The sequence below is a fragment of the Podarcis muralis genome, chromosome 10 (genome assembly GCF_964188315.1).
Source record: "Podarcis muralis chromosome 10, rPodMur119.hap1.1, whole genome shotgun sequence".
Classification (NCBI taxonomy): Eukaryota; Metazoa; Chordata; class Lepidosauria; order Squamata; family Lacertidae; genus Podarcis; species Podarcis muralis.
Window position 1 is genome coordinate 30,914,685 of NC_135664.1, and position 17,322 is coordinate 30,932,006.

General features: G+C 44.5%; 1 protein-coding gene across 3 annotated transcripts in view; it reads left to right on the top strand.

Moving 5' to 3' along the window:
- The window catches only part of SRGAP1 (SLIT-ROBO Rho GTPase activating protein 1), a 110,687-nt gene extending 101,426 nt beyond the window's left edge, over positions 1–9,261 (top strand). For all 3 annotated transcript variants that reach the window (XM_028745350.2, XM_077934685.1, XM_077934686.1), the window contains 5 exons: positions 1,056–1,135; positions 3,494–3,674; positions 5,049–5,183; positions 5,980–6,325; positions 7,894–9,261. In XM_028745350.2, coding sequence (XP_028601183.2) covers positions 1,056–1,135; positions 3,494–3,674; positions 5,049–5,183; positions 5,980–6,325; positions 7,894–8,271 — 1,120 coding nt within the window. In that variant the 3' untranslated portion in view covers positions 8,272–9,261. The remainder of the gene's footprint in view (positions 1–1,055; positions 1,136–3,493; positions 3,675–5,048; positions 5,184–5,979; positions 6,326–7,893) is intronic.
- Positions 9,262–17,322: the final 8,061 nt, after the last annotated feature.

A 17,322-nucleotide genomic window follows, 5' to 3' on the forward strand; every position in this document is an offset into this window, starting at 1 on the left:
TGGCCTATCTAGTGATAGTTAAAATAAAATTTCTCCCATTTATCTGAAAACAATTAGTAAGTTTTTAGGGTACTTCGTGTTCAAGACGCAATCTCTGAAATGGCAAAACATCATCAATTCATTCTTTTCCTGATAAATTCAGACAGCTAACCCTATCCCTGTCGCTTAAAGACCTGTCACTTAAAACAAGGTGGTGGGCTTTAAAATGAGAAAAGCTGAAAATACATCAAATAAGAGTAATACTTTGTGACCCATACCATTTCCATATTGGAGCTTTTTCTGGTGCAGTTGGCCTTACACGTTTTTAAAGTGTCATCAGTTCATCCCTTGTGGGTTGGAACATGAAACTGATGCCACAGAGCAAAATTGATTCTTTTTCCATTGTGATTTTCTGTCACTGAAGAGTGTTGAGATCAGGACACCAGGCGCCAGTATTCAGGGTCAAACTAGATGTTACACACAGATGCTTGTAACATTATCTTGACAGTCTTTTCTTTAAAAAAAAATCTATAGTATCTTGAGGAAGGAGAGTTCAGAAACAGCTGTTTTGGAGTAGGAAAATGAACATCAGGGAACGGATTAAAGATCTCTTTGCTTCCTCCTTTCCCTACAACCTCTCTACTGCTCCCAGTTGCCTTCTTTGGAGACTGCTTTTGGATTTTAAACCCAGACTAATATTACACAGGTTTGCCTGTAACTAGAAGGAATTCTAGTTTGTCTCTTTAGGCAGCATTCCATTAAGGCAACCTTTTGACACACACACCCCTTCATATAACACTGTCCAGGTTACATAACACTATCCAATTTAAAAAGAAGATGATGTTGAGAGAGAGAGAGAGAGAGAAATAATACTAAGGAGATTATCTGACATCTAGATTAAAAAAGAAAAGAGGTAATAAGTGTTTTAAGATTCTAGGAGTGCTTTGTCTTAACTGAATATGTTAAGTGGTGTTTGCAGGAGCAGGATGCTAATAATACGGCAGCTTAGTTGATTTTTTTTAATGATAAATGTGTCCATTCATAAGGTATTAATCCATATGGTACTGTCTCAACAGTGATAGTCCTTATAGTGAACATGGTACCTTAGAAGAAGTGGACCTAGATGCTGGTACAGGACCACACACCAGTGAAGATGGTAGGCCCCTTGTGTTCTTTGCCTTTCCCCCCTCCCTCTTCCATGTATATGTCATTGATGAAGGAAATGCTGTTTTCCTCATCACCTCTCCTTTTAAATGAAGAATCTCTGGCACAGTGTCCCCTTTCTTTTTTGTGTATTTCTTGTTTTTGTTGTTAACACTGATCTGCCTGTCATTGGCCAGCTGTTTCCTTGCTTCTTTCCTGCGTAACACAGTTAGAAGGAAGGTCAAGTGAAAGAATTCTGCATTTCAGCACAAATTTCTGGCTCGGTGTCACGTTCTAAGTGCCATTTTAAACTATTTTGTGCACAGTGCTGTGGTTTGCGTTGCTGCTTTTAAGTAAATGCGGAAGGGGGGGAGGAAGTCAACAGGGTCTCTGGAGGCCCGTTTCCTTCGGCATTCGCGCACCTGGCTCCAGGTGTGCATGAGCACTCAGGCCTCGGCTTGCTCCATCGTGCCATGGACCCAGACCTTCGCACTCATCTTCCTGCCCCTCCACTATTTACAGAAAGACCATTAAAAAAGGTAAAGGACCCCTGACAGTTAAGTCCAGTCGCAGCCGACTCTGGGGTTGTGGCACTCATCTCACTTTACTGGCCGAGGGAGCCGACGTTTGTCCACAGACAGTTTTTCCGGGTCATGTGGCCAGCATGACTTAGCCGCTTCTGGCATACCAGAGCAGCGCACGGAAACTCTGTTTACCTTCCCATCATAGTGGTATCTATTTATCTACTTGCACTGGCGTGCTTTCGAACTGCTAGGTTGGCAGGAGCTGGGACCAAGCAATGGGAGCTCACCCCATCGCAGGAATTCGAACTGCCGACCTTCTGATCGGCAAGCCCAGTGGTTTAGACCACAGCACCACCCACATCCCAGTAGAAGGACCATTAATCTTAGTTAACTCACAGGCCATACAGAGAACTTCACTTGAAGTCTTCCCTCTGGTCAGGGTTCTTTTCACCTCGGTTTCCTTACTGGCTTTACTTTGGGGTTTACCCAAAGTCGTCTTTCTGGTCAGGGACTCAGCTCTTTTTGAGCCATCAATTGAAAGCCTGGCTTCAGATTCTGGTGGGGGGGCGTGTGTGTTGCTGTTGAAACTCCCCCTTGGGAGCTAGTATTAGTCCTGGGAAGGAAGGTGCCATTTGTGCATTTTGCTTTGGCTTAATAGCAGCTGGGGGGGGGGGGGTCAGCTGGACCACAGTGGACAAGAAACGGTTCTTTCCCCTCAACCCCCCCCCCCTAAGAATCTGTTGTGGGCACCACTCACACATCACAAGATTTAGCTTATTCTATCGGCTGCAAAAGAGTGCTTTTTTCAAGCCTAATTTCAGCAGGGGGGAGGGTTGGGAGAGGGGACCCTGTGGGTACCAGGGAAGTCCTCTGCAAAAACATCAATACTTAACAGTCTCCATACTGGCAGCCTCCGAACTAGATATAAATATATATTTCATCAGCAATATCTGAGGCATTTTAGAATTTATTTTGCTCTAATTCGCATCGAATAGAATAGTTTACAGTATCCGTTTCCAGAGGAAATCTGAGTGAATTTCCTGAGGAAGCCCGAAACAGATGGATCATGGCTGATGTAGAATTCACACAAAAGAAAAGCAGTGTTTTTGTTGGAATACCGTGCTATCTCCTCTGTATTTATAGATAGGTGAAGGAAATAAAAAAAGGGTCAAGGAAGTAGTTCTGTCATTGTAATTTCAAAGGAGCTGCAAAGGTGGAACTATTTTGTTCCTTGGTCTAACTGTATTCACACTGACTGAAGCTCACAAGACCTATTTTTATCAAATCTCTGTAAAGGGTTTTGTAACTTGTGTTGGTGTTTTTTGTAAACACAGCTTACTCTATGGTCTTAACCCCTTCATGCTTTAATTAGAGTTAAGGGTATTGGCTACATGAGACTGATTCATCATAGAATCATTATCCCACAACTTGATGACAGTATTATCTGGATCTGAAGTTGGTTTCTAAAATGGCTTCTTCCAGGGAATCAAAACTCTGAAGGCAGCCCATAAAAGTCTCATGCAGGATTGTTGGTGCCATTGTAAACAGCTGATAGAAAATAGCACTTGTTCATTGTGCGACTGACCATTCCAAAAATCTTAAGTTTCTTGCAGATCCCAAGTCTTCTCTTTGTCCCTGTCACTTGAAATATTGTAAGGGCAAGAAAAAGAGCTCCACAGATTCTATTGGGGCTTATTTTCTTGATCAACAGTATGTCATTTCTGGATGTCTTTCCCTCTTCACCTTTGCTTGCATCCATTATGTGTTCCTTATGAGAAATTCTTCCTCCCGAGTACTGTCCCCCCCCCCCCCGGTCTAATACATTGTGCTTCATCTTCCCTCCACAGAATGTGAACCAATAGAAGCTATTGCCAAGTTTGACTATGTTGGAAGATCTGCACGAGAGCTGTCTTTTAAAAAAGGGGCCTCCCTGCTGTTATATCATCGAGCTTCTGATGACTGGTGGGAAGGAAGACACAATGGAATTGATGGCCTTGTACCTCACCAATACATAGTGGTTCAAGATATGTAAGGAACAGCTAAGTGGTGCACAGTGTCCTAGAAGTTGTCATATGCCAAATCAGACGGGTCTAGTCAAGTACCGATGGTTGATTTGTAGACTTTATACAGGCCCCATAAACCAAAGCTGTGGGGACGAGCCCCTGGAGTGGGGTTCCAGATAGCGGGCAGGAGTGCTTGTGGAAGCTGGGACCCTAGGACAATTTCCTGCTGCCAAGAGCCAATCAGTGTTTGAGCATCATTTCCTCCTTTATCTCTTCATTCTCTCCCTCTCCCCTCTGGTAGCATATAGTGATATATTTTACTGTAATTTCTTATTGTGAACCATCCTGGACAGTGCTTTTTTGTTATTGCTGGTAAAGGTAAAGGGACCCCTGACCATTAGGTCCAGTCGTGACCGACTCTGGGGTTGTGGCACTCATCTCGCTTTATTGGCCGAGGGAGCCGGCGTACAGCTTCCGGGTCATGTGGCCAGCATGACTAAGCCACTTCTGGCAAACCAGAGCAGCACACAGAAATGCTGTTTACCTTCCCGCTGGAGCGGTACCTATTTATCTACTTGCACTTTGATGTGGTTTCGAACTGCTAGTATTCATAACATAATCAAAGTGCTGTAGCTGGCTGCATAAAATGGCCGCCACAGGCAGCAAAAAAAGAGGAATGACTGTTCCTCTTACTGGTGAATATCATCACACACAAAAAGCACTAAATATCGTGAAGTATATTTATATGAAGAGCAGTATAGAAATAACTTAAATAAGCAGAAACACTGCTTACAGCAGCTGTAATAATGGAAGAGGGCTGCTAAATCCAATATGGTGAGAATTCTTAGTTTTAACTGAAACCATCCTCACTTTTCAAGATCAAATTCTATGTCATTTGCAGCCCACAGGTTTTTTTGTATATGATTGCACTATTCCTGTTTCTCTGCCTTTTTCAGAATTCTATTTGAATAAAAATACAGCTCCCTCTTTGAGAAAGCATGCTTTCCAGCTCCTAAAAGTCTCAACACTGTTGTTAGGCTAATTGGAAGATACATTGCTTGCTTCCTTATTATGATACCTTCTCAGTTGCCATTTGGAAGGCAAAATGTCACTTAGGAGCATCTACAAAGCTGAAGCTAGAAGGCAAATTATAAAGAGAAGCTCACCTGGGGATATTCTTCTGGCCCCGCAGAGCTTCCTAATTTTTCAATTGCATTCCTGCTATTGGCCGACATTTGATTATATATCTACCTAATGCCTTTGAATATAATGGGTATAGTGGTTGTTAACGAGAATGAGATGACTGAAAATGGAGAGGGGGAAGATCATGAACCACTCTTACTCTTTCCACCCAATAATATTGGTTTCTCAAGAATTGTCACCTGTCTTTTCTGCTCAGGGATGATACCTTTTCAGACACACTGAGCCAGAAAGCAGATAGTGAAGCCAGCAGTGGACCAGTAACAGAGGACAAGTCCTCCTCTAAGGATATGAACTCACCCACAGATCGTCAACCCGAAATATATTCTGGAAGGTAAATTGAACTGAGCACTCAGCATTAACTAAATATGTGGCATTTATATTGCACTTGAGAACGTTAAAAGCACACCACATGTGTTATTTTGGCAATCCGTGAAACAACTGTCGATTTTTCGTTCATGGAGGTTTGAGGCATAAAATATAGCGGCTTGACAAAGATCATCCAGACCACAGGTTCCCAGACTTATTTGGCCTACTGCCCCCTTTTCAGAAAAAAAAAATTGCTCAGCGCCCCCCTGCCAGTTCAGTCCAATCTGCCCCAGGGGCAGGGGCGGTGCCACAGCCCGCCTGCCATTGGCCAAATAGGTAGGCAAGCTGTGATCCACTTCCTGGGACTGGGTGCAGCTGAAAAGGGTTCACCCAAACCCAGGAAAGCCCCCCACCTCGACCGCCAGATCCAGGGGGAGGCATTACCGTCATCCCACAACAGTGCCTGACCTAATGGCCAGTGTCATTACACAACAGATGAAACCTATACAAATAGTTTTTCAAAATTTTATTAGCTTCTTTCTTTATGCTTCCACTGCCCCTTTATTATTATTCAACGCTCCACCCCAATTGCACCTGAGGCTACTACCACCACCACCCCAGATCGATCCAGCACCCTCCAGGGGGCAGTATCGCCCACTCTGGGAAACACTGATCTAGACCTTCATAGGTGAGATAATATTTGAACTGGTGGACTCACACTCATCACACCAACACATTTTGTTGGGCAACATGTATTGACAGGTATGATTCGTAAGTTCTTCGTTTGATTTCCTGTGTCTTCACTTTGCCTCTCTGTGCAGGCAGCGCAAGAGAACTGAACTCTCGCTTCCCGGCAGACGCCCTGGCAGAACCAGCGATGGACACTGTCCAGTTCATCAACCGCACAGCCTTGCCAATTCATCGCTGGAGTTGGGCTCCCCCAGTATGACAAGCCACAGCGCTTCTCGTGCTGCCCTTCAAAACCGCAGCCTCAATACGGATAGTCCAGAAAGGAGACGAAGACCTGGTCATGGCAGCCTCACCAATATTAGTAGGCATGAATCCCTGAAGAAAATTGACAGCCCACCCATTAGAAGATCAACATCATCTGGCCAATACCCAGTTTTCAATGATCACAAACCACTTGACCCAGAGGCAATTGCTCAGGTGTGTCTTGTGAGTTAACATAGGAGTTGTTGCTTTCTCTACTACAGGGAATGTTAGTGTGAACTTTTGAGATAAATAAGCCTATAACCTCAATCTGGTGGCTGTGCTATTAGTGTTTATTTCTAGTTCCTTGATTGTGTTGTGTTCAGATCAGCTTGGTAATGTGTGCAGGTACACAAAAAGGGATGCCTCTGAGTTAATTCTGTGCTTTACATGATGGCTGGATATACTTAATGATAAAGGTGAGCAAGATAGAAGTTAGCCCTGAGACTCTTACTAATTCTCTTATTTTATCCATACTTGATTACTTCAGTGCCTTTTTTGTTGGTACAGTGGTGCCTCGCAAGACGAAATTAATTTGTTCCGCGAGTTTTGTCGTCTTGCGATTTTTTTTGTCTTGCGAAGCACGGTGTCGGGAAAGTTTTGGAAAAGCTTCAAAAATCACCAAAGTCTTTAAAAACCTCAAAAAAGGCTACCACACCGCATTCTACGAGTTGCTCCTCGAAGTCAAGTCGCAACTGTATTAACGGTGTTAAGAAAAAGGAAACAAACTTGCAAGACGTTTCCGTCTTGCGAAGCAAGCCCATAGGGAAAATCGTCTTGCGAAGCAGCTCAAAAAACAAAAAACCCTTTCGTCCAGCGAGTTTTTTGTCTTGCGAGGCATTCGTCTTGTGAGGTACCACTGTATTCCTCAATTTCATCTTAAACTACAGATATCTGTTCTTCACTCTGCATTTCATCTAATCTTCCTTGCCCATAATATGATCTTTGCACTACCTTTCCTTTTATTGTCATATTAATGTTAAATTCATGCTGTTTGCACCTTATATTTGGAACTCGGGAGATACTCACGTTGTCCAGTCTCTTCCACTCCTTAAAAATCAACTACAAAACATACATGTTTTCACATCCCTTTTTGAACCTTGGGGATTCTATTCAGCTAAGTCCTATTTGGAATAGATCCAATGAACCTAAGTTTTTCATGTTTATTAACTTCAGTGGGTGTACTCATGAATAGGCCCAGCATTGAATTCCAACCGGTTTGCCTTCATGGCGAAGAGCATTTATATAATATCAGTATTTCTTAAACTACTTTTTAAAGTTTGGAAAGTAGCAAGTCTGCACAGCAAATCCCAAATGACACATATTTCTTGCAGCGTGTCCACTTCTCTGTTGCCCAGGATAAGCACTGTAGCACTCGTTCATCTAGCCCCAAGTATAGCGCTAAGGATAAAAACATGAATATTTTTTACTATTATCTGAAAAATAGGTATTGTGCTTCAGATAAGCAGGAAACACCTGGTATTGTTCTTGCTTGCACCTTGCTGTGACTGAATAGTTCTACACATGGTGTTCTTGGTATTTTCTAAACATGTAGTTAGTTATTGAGGCATTCCTGTGCCTCAGTAATACTGGTGCTTGGTTAATATGTTTACTGTCACATGAGAGAGAAAGAGATTTGGTTTCCACCATGATGTAGGGAGGAGGCTCAATGCAATGGTCTGTGCCATCTTTGGTGTTCGGTATTTCATTAATCTTTAGCAAACTTGCTTCTTCCCTTGGAACAGGATATTGAAGAAACAATGAACACAGCTCTGAATGAACTCCGGGAACTGGAACGTCAAAGCTCTGCAAAACATGCCCCAGATGTAGTGCTGGATACCTTGGAACAAATGAAAAATTCCCCCTCCAGCACCGCCTCCACGGAATCCCTGAGCCCTCTCCACAGTGTCCTCTTAAGAAGCACCGAGCCTCAGATTCGGCGTAGCACCAGCTCTTCCAGTGATACTATGAGTACCTTCAAGCCCATGGTGGCACCCAGGATGGGGGTGCAACTGAAACCGCCTGCCCTTAGGCCAAAGCCCATCGTTCTTCCAAAAACAAACCCAACCGTGGGCCCTTCCTCTCCTTCCCAAGGTCCAGCAGACAAGTCTTGCACAATGTGAAAACCAAGCAGTTTGTGTGACAAGCGTGGAGTGAACTACCAAAAGGATGGAGCGCTGATCAATGTCTTGTGTTCCATCACACCATTCGTTTCTAATTTATAACGGGAGAGGTTTTGTTTTTTAAAAAACTTTTTTTTTTAGTGTAATGTCTCCAAGCTACCTACGTTAACATGGGTCCAATTTTTAAACTGGACAGTTAATTGTGTGTCGTTTTAAAACAACAGGAATACATGCTTTTACTTGAAAACTCCACGCTGCACCTTTTCTAATAAAAGCATCACAGGTCACAGCCAGCATCCCGTGAGGTTCAATAAGTTACACTTACTCTAGTTTTTAGACTTATGAGTGGTCATTTGAAAGGGATTAATTAATGGATTTGTTTACTTCTATATTGTGATTGGCTCCAGTATAGATCAGATTTTTTATATGGGCTAAAAGTTTGTATCTTGAGAATTATTAAGTGAATCAGGAAAGACATTTCCTTCAAAATACTTTGTGTGTGTGTTGGTAGGGTTAGTACTGCATATGGAGAATGTATTTGCATCTCACACCGACGTAGATGGCAGCTCTCTAAATCAAAGCTAAAGCCTGTTGTCAGAAATGCTATATAGAATAGTTTCTAATGGTTGCACTCAGGCTTGCTGCACTGCAATAAAGGTAGATTTTTAGCCACCAGTTCTTTCAGACAACTGTTCACACAAACAAATCACTACAAAAAATATGTTTACATTCCTATGAGCCGATGGTTTAGATGTCTCTGCAGATAGTCTTAGCTAATCAAATTATTTGTAACAAAACATTCCTAGAAAACCTACACTTTAAAGCTGCTGTATCCTTATGATTATGAACACATTGGCCTGCACGTCACAGTAAGACATGGCTTATTGCTTTCCGTGAGCAAGCAGTGTGCTAGCTTCTAGAGGTGGAAGAAACAAACCACAAGGCTTGACTCGAGCAAGAAACAAACCATGCGCGGTAAGCCAGGAACAAGTGGTACAGTGGTACCCCGCAAGACGAACGCCTCGCAAGACGGAAAACCCGCTAGACGAAAGGGTTTTCCGTTTTGGAGGCGCTTCGCAAGACGAAGTTCCCTATGGGCTTGCTTCGCAAGACGAAAGCCCATAGGGAAATCTCTGGGACAGCGGGGAAGCGCCTCCGCTGTCGCCCGCCAGCATTTTAAAAAGCCCCGGGACAGCGGGGGACTTCTCCGCTGTCGGGGCGATCTTAAAATGCTGGCGGGCGGGAGCGAAGCCTCCGCTGTCGCCCACCAGCATTTTAAAAAGCCCCAGGACAGCGGGGGACTTCTCCGCTGTTCCGGGGCAATTTAAAAGCCCCGGACCATGCCCCGATGCCGGGCGGTGGGGCGGGAACGCCTCCCCCCGCCGCCCGCCATCAGGACCATGCCCCGATGCCAGTGGACGGGCGGGAACGCCTCCCCCCGCCGCCCGCCATCAGGACCATGCCCCGATGCCGGTGGACGGGCGGGAACGCCTCCCCCCGCCGCCCGCCATCGGGACCATGTCCCGATGCCGGGGGCGGGGCTGCGAAGCCTGGGCGCGCTGATCTCGGCGCGCCCAGGCTTCAGCATGCCGGCATCTCTCCGCAAGCAGCGGCAGCGCTGCCGCTTTTTGCGGAGAGGTCCGCGAAGCTTGGGCGCGCTGATCTCGGCGCGCCCAGGCTTCAGCATGCCGGCATCTCTCCGCAAGCAGCGGCAGCGCTGCCGCTTTTTGCGGAGAGGTCCGCGAAGCCTGGGCGCGCTGATCTCGGCACGCCCAGGCTTCAGCATGCCGGCATCTCTCCGCAAGCAGCGGCAGCGCTGCCGCTTTTTGCGGAGAGGTCCGCGAAGCCTGGGCGCGCTGATCTCGGCGCGCCCAGGCTTCAGCATGCCGGCATCTCTCCGCAAGCAGCGGCAGCGCTGCCGCTTTTTGCGGAGAGGTCCGCGAAGCCTGTGCGCGCTGATCTCGGCGCACCCAGGCTTCAGCATGCCGGCATCTCTCCGCAAGCAGCGGCAGCGCTGCCGCTTTTTGCGGAGAGGTCCGCGAAGCCTGGGCGCGCTGATCTCGGCGCGCCCAGGCTTCAGCATGCCGGCATCTCTCCGCAAGCAGCGGCAGCGCTGCCGCTTTTTGCGGAGAGGTCCGCGAAGCCTGTGCGCGCTGATCTCGGCGCGCCCAGGCTTCAGCATGCCGGCATCTCTCCGCAAGCAGCGGCAGCGCTGCCGCTTTTTGCGGAGAGGTCCGCGAAGCCTGGGCGCGCTGATCTCGGCGCGCCCAGGCTTCCGCATGCCGGCAACTCTCCGCAAGCAGCGGCAGCGCTGCCGCTGCTTGCGGAGAGGTCCGCGAAGCCTGGGCGGACAGCTTTTGAAGGCAGGGGGGGAGCAAAGACTTTCGCCCCCCGCCGGCCTTCAGAAGAGGTCCTGGACCTCTTCTGAAGGCCAGCGGGGGGCAAAAGTCTTTGCTCCCCCCTGCCTGCCTTCCCGGGAGAGCGGAGAAACGCAGCGCGTCCCGGAGGGCTTTTGAATGCAGGCGGGGGGGGCAAAGACTTTCGCCCCCCCCAGCCTTCAGAAGAGGTCGGGGGACAGACTGTCCCCAGACCTGGTCTGAAGGCGGGTTCCCTAGGAACGCATTAATTGATTTTCAATGCATTCCTATGGGAAACCGTGCATCGCAAGACGAAAAACTCGCAAGACGAAGAGACTTGCGGAACGAATTAATTTCGTCTTGCGAGGCACCACTGTAGTTAGTTCTTGCCATTTGTTTGTAGCTTGCCACTAGCTGTTTGTTTGCAAGAAACAAACCAGTGCGGGTTCATAAGTAAGACAAAGCCAAGTTTTGTGGTTTGTTACTCCTGGCTCCGAGAAGAGTAGGACAGATTGAACAGCATGCACTGGTACAAGGCTCGTTCATAGTAAGCCATGGTTTTATTGCTTCTTGTGGCATGCGAAAGGGGCTACTGTGTACAAAAGAGTGTGCTGTTTCTCGAGTGTATTTATTCAGGTGAATTTTGATTTCTAAACTGGAATAACTCCTCTTGAGGTGAGAGGTTGTTCACAGGGCAAAGATCTCATTTTCTACTCTAGAATCTGAACAAAATGTATCAGAACCACTCCCCCCCCCAAATTAACATGTCATTACTTTTTTCATGTGTGTTTATGTGTGAGTGAAGCTATCAACCTGCATAGTGCTTCATCTTTGTTGTTATTGTTACATATGAACTAACAAGTGTTTTGCACAAACTTAACAGTAAGCTATATCATTTCCGCGAATGTTATTACAAGGTCACCACCTCACTCCACAGGAGAATTTATCGTATGTTACTAATCAGGCAAACACTTAACTAAAAACTATAAGTACTAGACTGGAGTTGGGGGAAGGAATTGATTCAGCTGATACTTGTCTACATATGAAAAGCTTGATCAAAATAAGGGGTTTCTTTTGGCATAGAACTTGTCACATTAGGAACTTGTCATTCTCCAAAATGAATGTTTTCATTTGGGTCCTTCGCACTATGCGGAATCAAACAGGAGCAGACTAGTTGTTAGGCAGAAAGAATTGCCTAAGGACATCGTAGCTACCATTGTTGTTTGGGACTGAGTTACTCCCATTGCAGTTTGTTTACTAATTATATTTAGCTGAATGGGATTGCCAAATCACACGTAGCATGGACGTGGCAAAGACCTAAGTAGCTTTGCAAAGAAGTTGCCCACATGAACATCTGTGAGCCAGCCCTGCTCACACATCTCTGTTAGTTATTTGTGCCCCAAAATGGGGGAGAGACAAACATTTTCATCTCAGTTGATGAAGCTGGGGGCTATTTACAAACCTAAATTGGAAACCAGATCTGGGTGGAATTCATAAATCTGAAAAACAAGATGACAAAGAATTCACTTGGCGCTACAGTATGTATCATGATTTTGTTTGCCACAGTAGACCATAGGAAATGTTACCAAAGCTGCCACTATCTAGAAAGGAACTCGATCCCATATCCCTAGACTGCACCCTGGAAGCTTAACTAAGATCCTGGACTCTGTAGTGAGCTTTTAGCTAATGCTAATCATAGTGAAGTGTTGCCGTGGCCCCTGCAAGGAATTATTTTTGTAACGAGCCCAAATCTAGGACCTATGGGACAAACGGAAGCGTTGCCATTCCTTTAAGTGCATTATAGCCTAGTGACTTTGTATTATTATTATTAATAGGTTGTGTGGCAAAACTTAAGGTGGGTGCCTGTATCATGAAATTGCATAGGGAAACTCTGTACGTCTGAATAACTGTACCGGCCTCCATACTGCTTATATTAGAGATTGTTTAGTGGAGAAGGGAAAAAATATTAGAAACAGTGCATCCAGTGATCAGTGATTGCTTCTGCTTAGAACATTCACGCGAGTTAAATGTGTGTAGTTTGATGGTTTGTTATAGCTACTTGAAGTATAGTGAATGGATATTTAACAGGAAAGACTGATACAGCTACAGGCTGTATAGTAAAAGGGTAACCGCCTGTGTACCTAATCGAATCAGTATTGTCCTTGACTGTCAGTTTGATAGATTGCAGTGCTGGTAGCTTCCTGCTTGTTGACTGTTACCTAATTGTGTCAATGTACATCTGTAGTATGTACATGTGAAAGTGCCTTTACATTTTTAGAGGAGCTTTAACTTTGCTCTTGTATTGTTGCAGTTCCATTTCATGTTCTGCTGCATTCCCATTGCATTCCTTCCATTCTCAGACAACAGGAGAGTTACAATTGCACAGTTTTAAAAGAAGAAAACGTACTGTTAAGCTGTTGTGACAATGCACTTTTATGTATAGTACTGTACATTTTGGCATGTACCATTACAGGCTTCAATATACATTCAGATTTGTTTCCCATAGTGTAACTTTATATAATAAATAAGGGTAGTTTTGTCTGTGTGTGTTTTGTTTTAATGATGTCTAATTATCAACATATTTCTACGCGTGCGTATCCTTGCATATGCCTTTTCTAGGCTTAGTGTTAATGAGGTCCAATTCCCTAAGTTCCAAGACACCTTTACAGGGTCATATTTACCTTTAGTGGAGGCAGCCTTGTGGTGCTTGGAAATATCTCATTTATTTACAAGTGTACAAGCTGAGCAGGTAAGCAAGCAGTCATTCATATGAAGGTAGTGCTGCTCCCAAAGCCAACAGCAAACCCAGACAGCCACAAAGTATGAAGACCATTTCTACCAGCCATTTAAAAAAAGGCTCAGAACTCGTTTTATTCCTTGTCCAGATTCAAACCAAACAAACTCTCCTCTTTCAATTCCAGCTCATGAAAGCAACTGTAACACATTCAAGGATGCATAGTGGAAATGGTAGACAAAGAACACAGATTACTCCATATACATTTATCTTAAATGAGGAGTGTCTCGCACTGCCCAGGTATTTTTTAGAAAGCAAAATATACTGTGGTTTCCAAATAGTGTGATTTGTGAGTTACGGCTTGTCATGCCAAATATCATGTGAAGTCACACCAAAGTGATGCCTGACGTTCAAAATGACACCTGGCATCCTAACAGTGATCAAATTTGCTCCACCTCAGGAACCCGTTTCATGACAATTTTTGATAGGTGGCAAACCTATGCCAAAAATAAAAAGGTGATGTCACACCTTTTTGTCATGTTTTGGTCCACCATCTTGATTCTAAAGGGCAGCTAGAGCCCAAAAATTCCCAAAGATGGCTGCCTCCACTATGGAAACTCTTGTGCCAAGCTTGGCAACACACTCTAAAGAGGCAGCCAAAACTACAGAGAACAAATTTTCCAAAATGTACGGTAGATTCATTTACTTATATACTGCTTAATAACACAACTTCTGATCGGTTCACAAAAATAACAAAGAACTATAATAAAGAATGAAACTGAAAAACTGCAATATAAAACAATAACAAACCCAAAACATTAAGATAGCAGCACATTTAAAAAATAAGAAACCCCTTCCCTTCTCACCTCTCGTCCAAGGCACATTCTTTGACATCTACACAAACCGTACAATACCCAGTAGTCCTCCCAATATCACTTGCCCTATTCTATTTGCACACATTCACTCCAACTCTAGTGCCATTTTTGTTCTACAAAAAACGAGCTGTAAAAACGGCGGGAGACCAAACATTCACGGGCAGAACCATAAAAATATATAAACAAATTCCTACCCATAGATCACGCAGATTACTCTGTATAACACTAGTACATCTGGCTCTCACCTAAGCTATCTGCCATCCGAGACCCTCACCCAAGGAGAGGTGGAGCTGCAAGGAGTGCCTTCGAGGTGTCGACCACACACAAAAGGCACTCCACAAAAAATCCCAATTTGAAGGTTATTTTTCCCTTCAAAACAGCTATGAGCCAATAATTTTCTGACTTTCACTGGAATATTAAGGGGGAAATCACACCTTCTAGGGGCCCTGCAAACATCCTTTTTATTCTGTGTTCATTATGATTTGTGTTCATGATGCTATTGGGTGGTTACACACAATCCCACTTTCAACCCTGCTTGTGACAGCAAGTTTTGGAGTGGTTCCGCTGTGTCAGTCGTAGCATATCCTGTAACTTCATGCTGAAATCCCATAACTTTTTTTTATAGCACAAGTGTACTGGTTTATTTTGTCCCGCTTTGGTTGAGCCATAGCCTCTCAGGACAGCAATAATGTGGTATCATTGGAGAAGAAGCACAGTACAAACTCAGCAGAATAAATCCACCACTAACTAAAGCACTATTATTGTGTTACGAATATGCAGCTGCAATAAAACTCCAGTATGAAGGGGGCAATAAGAACTGAACAGGAATATACCAAGTTTGAATTATTTGCATCTTCTGGAAGGAAATAATGCAGGAAAACATATGCATGAAGGAGATACAGAATGCTAAGAGAGAAAACTCCATGCACTGCATTGCATTCTTTGCATTTCTTTTTATATAACATTGATGCCAAATCATGCATTTTGCATGGAGCTGTGTCTCCAGAAATAACCTCTTCAACATGACAGAGTTACAAAGGGAGGTAGCTGCATATCCACCCTACTGTTCAATGGTAAATCTTGATGTCGCAAAGGCACAACCCTTTTATCTCCTGCCTGTCTTGTTTTATCTCCATCACATCCCTTTTTGTACCTTAACAAGAAACCTGCTTCAATATTTAACTAATACAAATGTTCCTTATTATGGATGCAACAGCGTCAGGGAAATGTTAGGTAGGGTATGAATAAGGAATCCCTCTGAAGTGGTTTTGTTAAAGGAAAATATATCCCTGCTCAGCTGATTTACATCTACTTAACTTGGAGCAAACTTTGGAAAGTCTGCTTGGGATATCTTGCCATCACAAATAACACAGCACATGCCAACTGACTCATTCTATGGAGATGATAAGCTGAGGCCTGAGAAGCTTGTTCAGTTGTCCAAGGTAGTGAGGATTCAGCATATAACTGCCATGACCTGGGGTCAAATCCTGGTTAAGGGAGAGAGGAGTGATGCTTTGACCTGACTTCTCCCTTCTTGGGGTACCACGATCCTATTGGCCAAGAAGCTGGGCCACAAAAAAACGAGAAGCGTTTCTCCATGGTGATCATAAAATCATAGAATTGTCACAGTTCTTAAGGGCTATCACACAGAAGGTGGGGCAAGCTTGTTTTCTCCTGCTCTGGATGGTAGGACTTGAAGCAATGGCTTCAAGTTACAAGAAAGGAGATCCCAAATAAACTTTTGGGGGGAAACTGACAGTTCCTTGGAGGTTTTTAAGCAGAGCTTGGATGGCCATCTGTCATGGATGCTTTAACTGAGATTCATTGCAGGGGGTTGCACTAGTGATCTCTCAGGGATGCAAGCCTCTGCAGTGCATATGGAGGTCCTAGGCTACCCAGACGACAAGACCTCCCACTCTGCCTTGCTGATGTGGTCCAAAGGAAAGCAGAGCAATGTATCTGGCACTAGAGCTTGGCTGCAGGAGTTACTGGAAGGAGGCATACAAGGCACCATCCAGCCTTCTTGGGGACTCCACTCCCTAAGGTATATTCCTTAGCCTTCACTTCTCACAAAGATATCTTGCAAGGCAGCAGGAGCATTAGATAAATTTGAAACTTTTGAACAACGCTTTCTCATAGGAGTCTGTGCTCCGGGGAGTGGGACGGGAAGGGGAAACATAATGTCAAAACAAATTAAAAACAATTTAAAACTCTTTTACAAAACAAATTAAAAAAACAATTTTTATTTTAAAAAATAGAATTAGCTTGCTCCATCTACTGCTGACTTCTGCCCCCACCCCAGTCGCAACAGGCACTAGTGAAGATGAATGAATATTTTAGACAAAGGGACAGGGAGGAAGGGTTGAATTTCCACAAAGTTGGGGGGGGGGGAAACACCCATATTTAGCAACTCTGTAAATGTGGAGTGCCAAGAAGTGTTGAATTTATCTCTGGGGTCCCTCCATTTCTTTGTGCAATTGGTACATTTCTACATTTTATGCCTAGACTACCTATGGCATATTTGATTACAATGAAAAATTGCCCGCCGTTTGCTGCCTTCAAATAAATTGATAAATAGATATATATATATACAGTACTTGCGCACCATGGCAACTAGTGCATCATTACCATAGTAACCAATTGAATATCATTACCTTCTACAGCAAGTACTGGTTGAGTGATACCGTAAGAAAAAAATCCTGAGCAGACCAGCTCTCCGAAAGTGAGCATTCATAATTTCCCCATTTACTACGACGGTCCAATATTTCTGATTAACAACAGTAACACTTCAGTCGGAAGATTGCTTTCTTGATCTATCCCTGTGTCAAGACCAGGCTGGCAGAAGAGGACCTACTTCACGGTTTGCATTCTGCCCTCGATAAATCGGCCCATGGAATTATTAAGCGTGATCCATAAGCTGTCGAGCCTTACATTGAGGGAGGGAGACCAGGACACCTCAGAAACCTCAAAGAGTTGGGCGCTTTGAGGACAAAAATCAGTCATCTCCACCGCAAGCAAGATGCCATGATCGATGCCGTCTTGAGTGAGCTTTCTAATGCCCCGTCAAGCCATGCATTGTAGGACC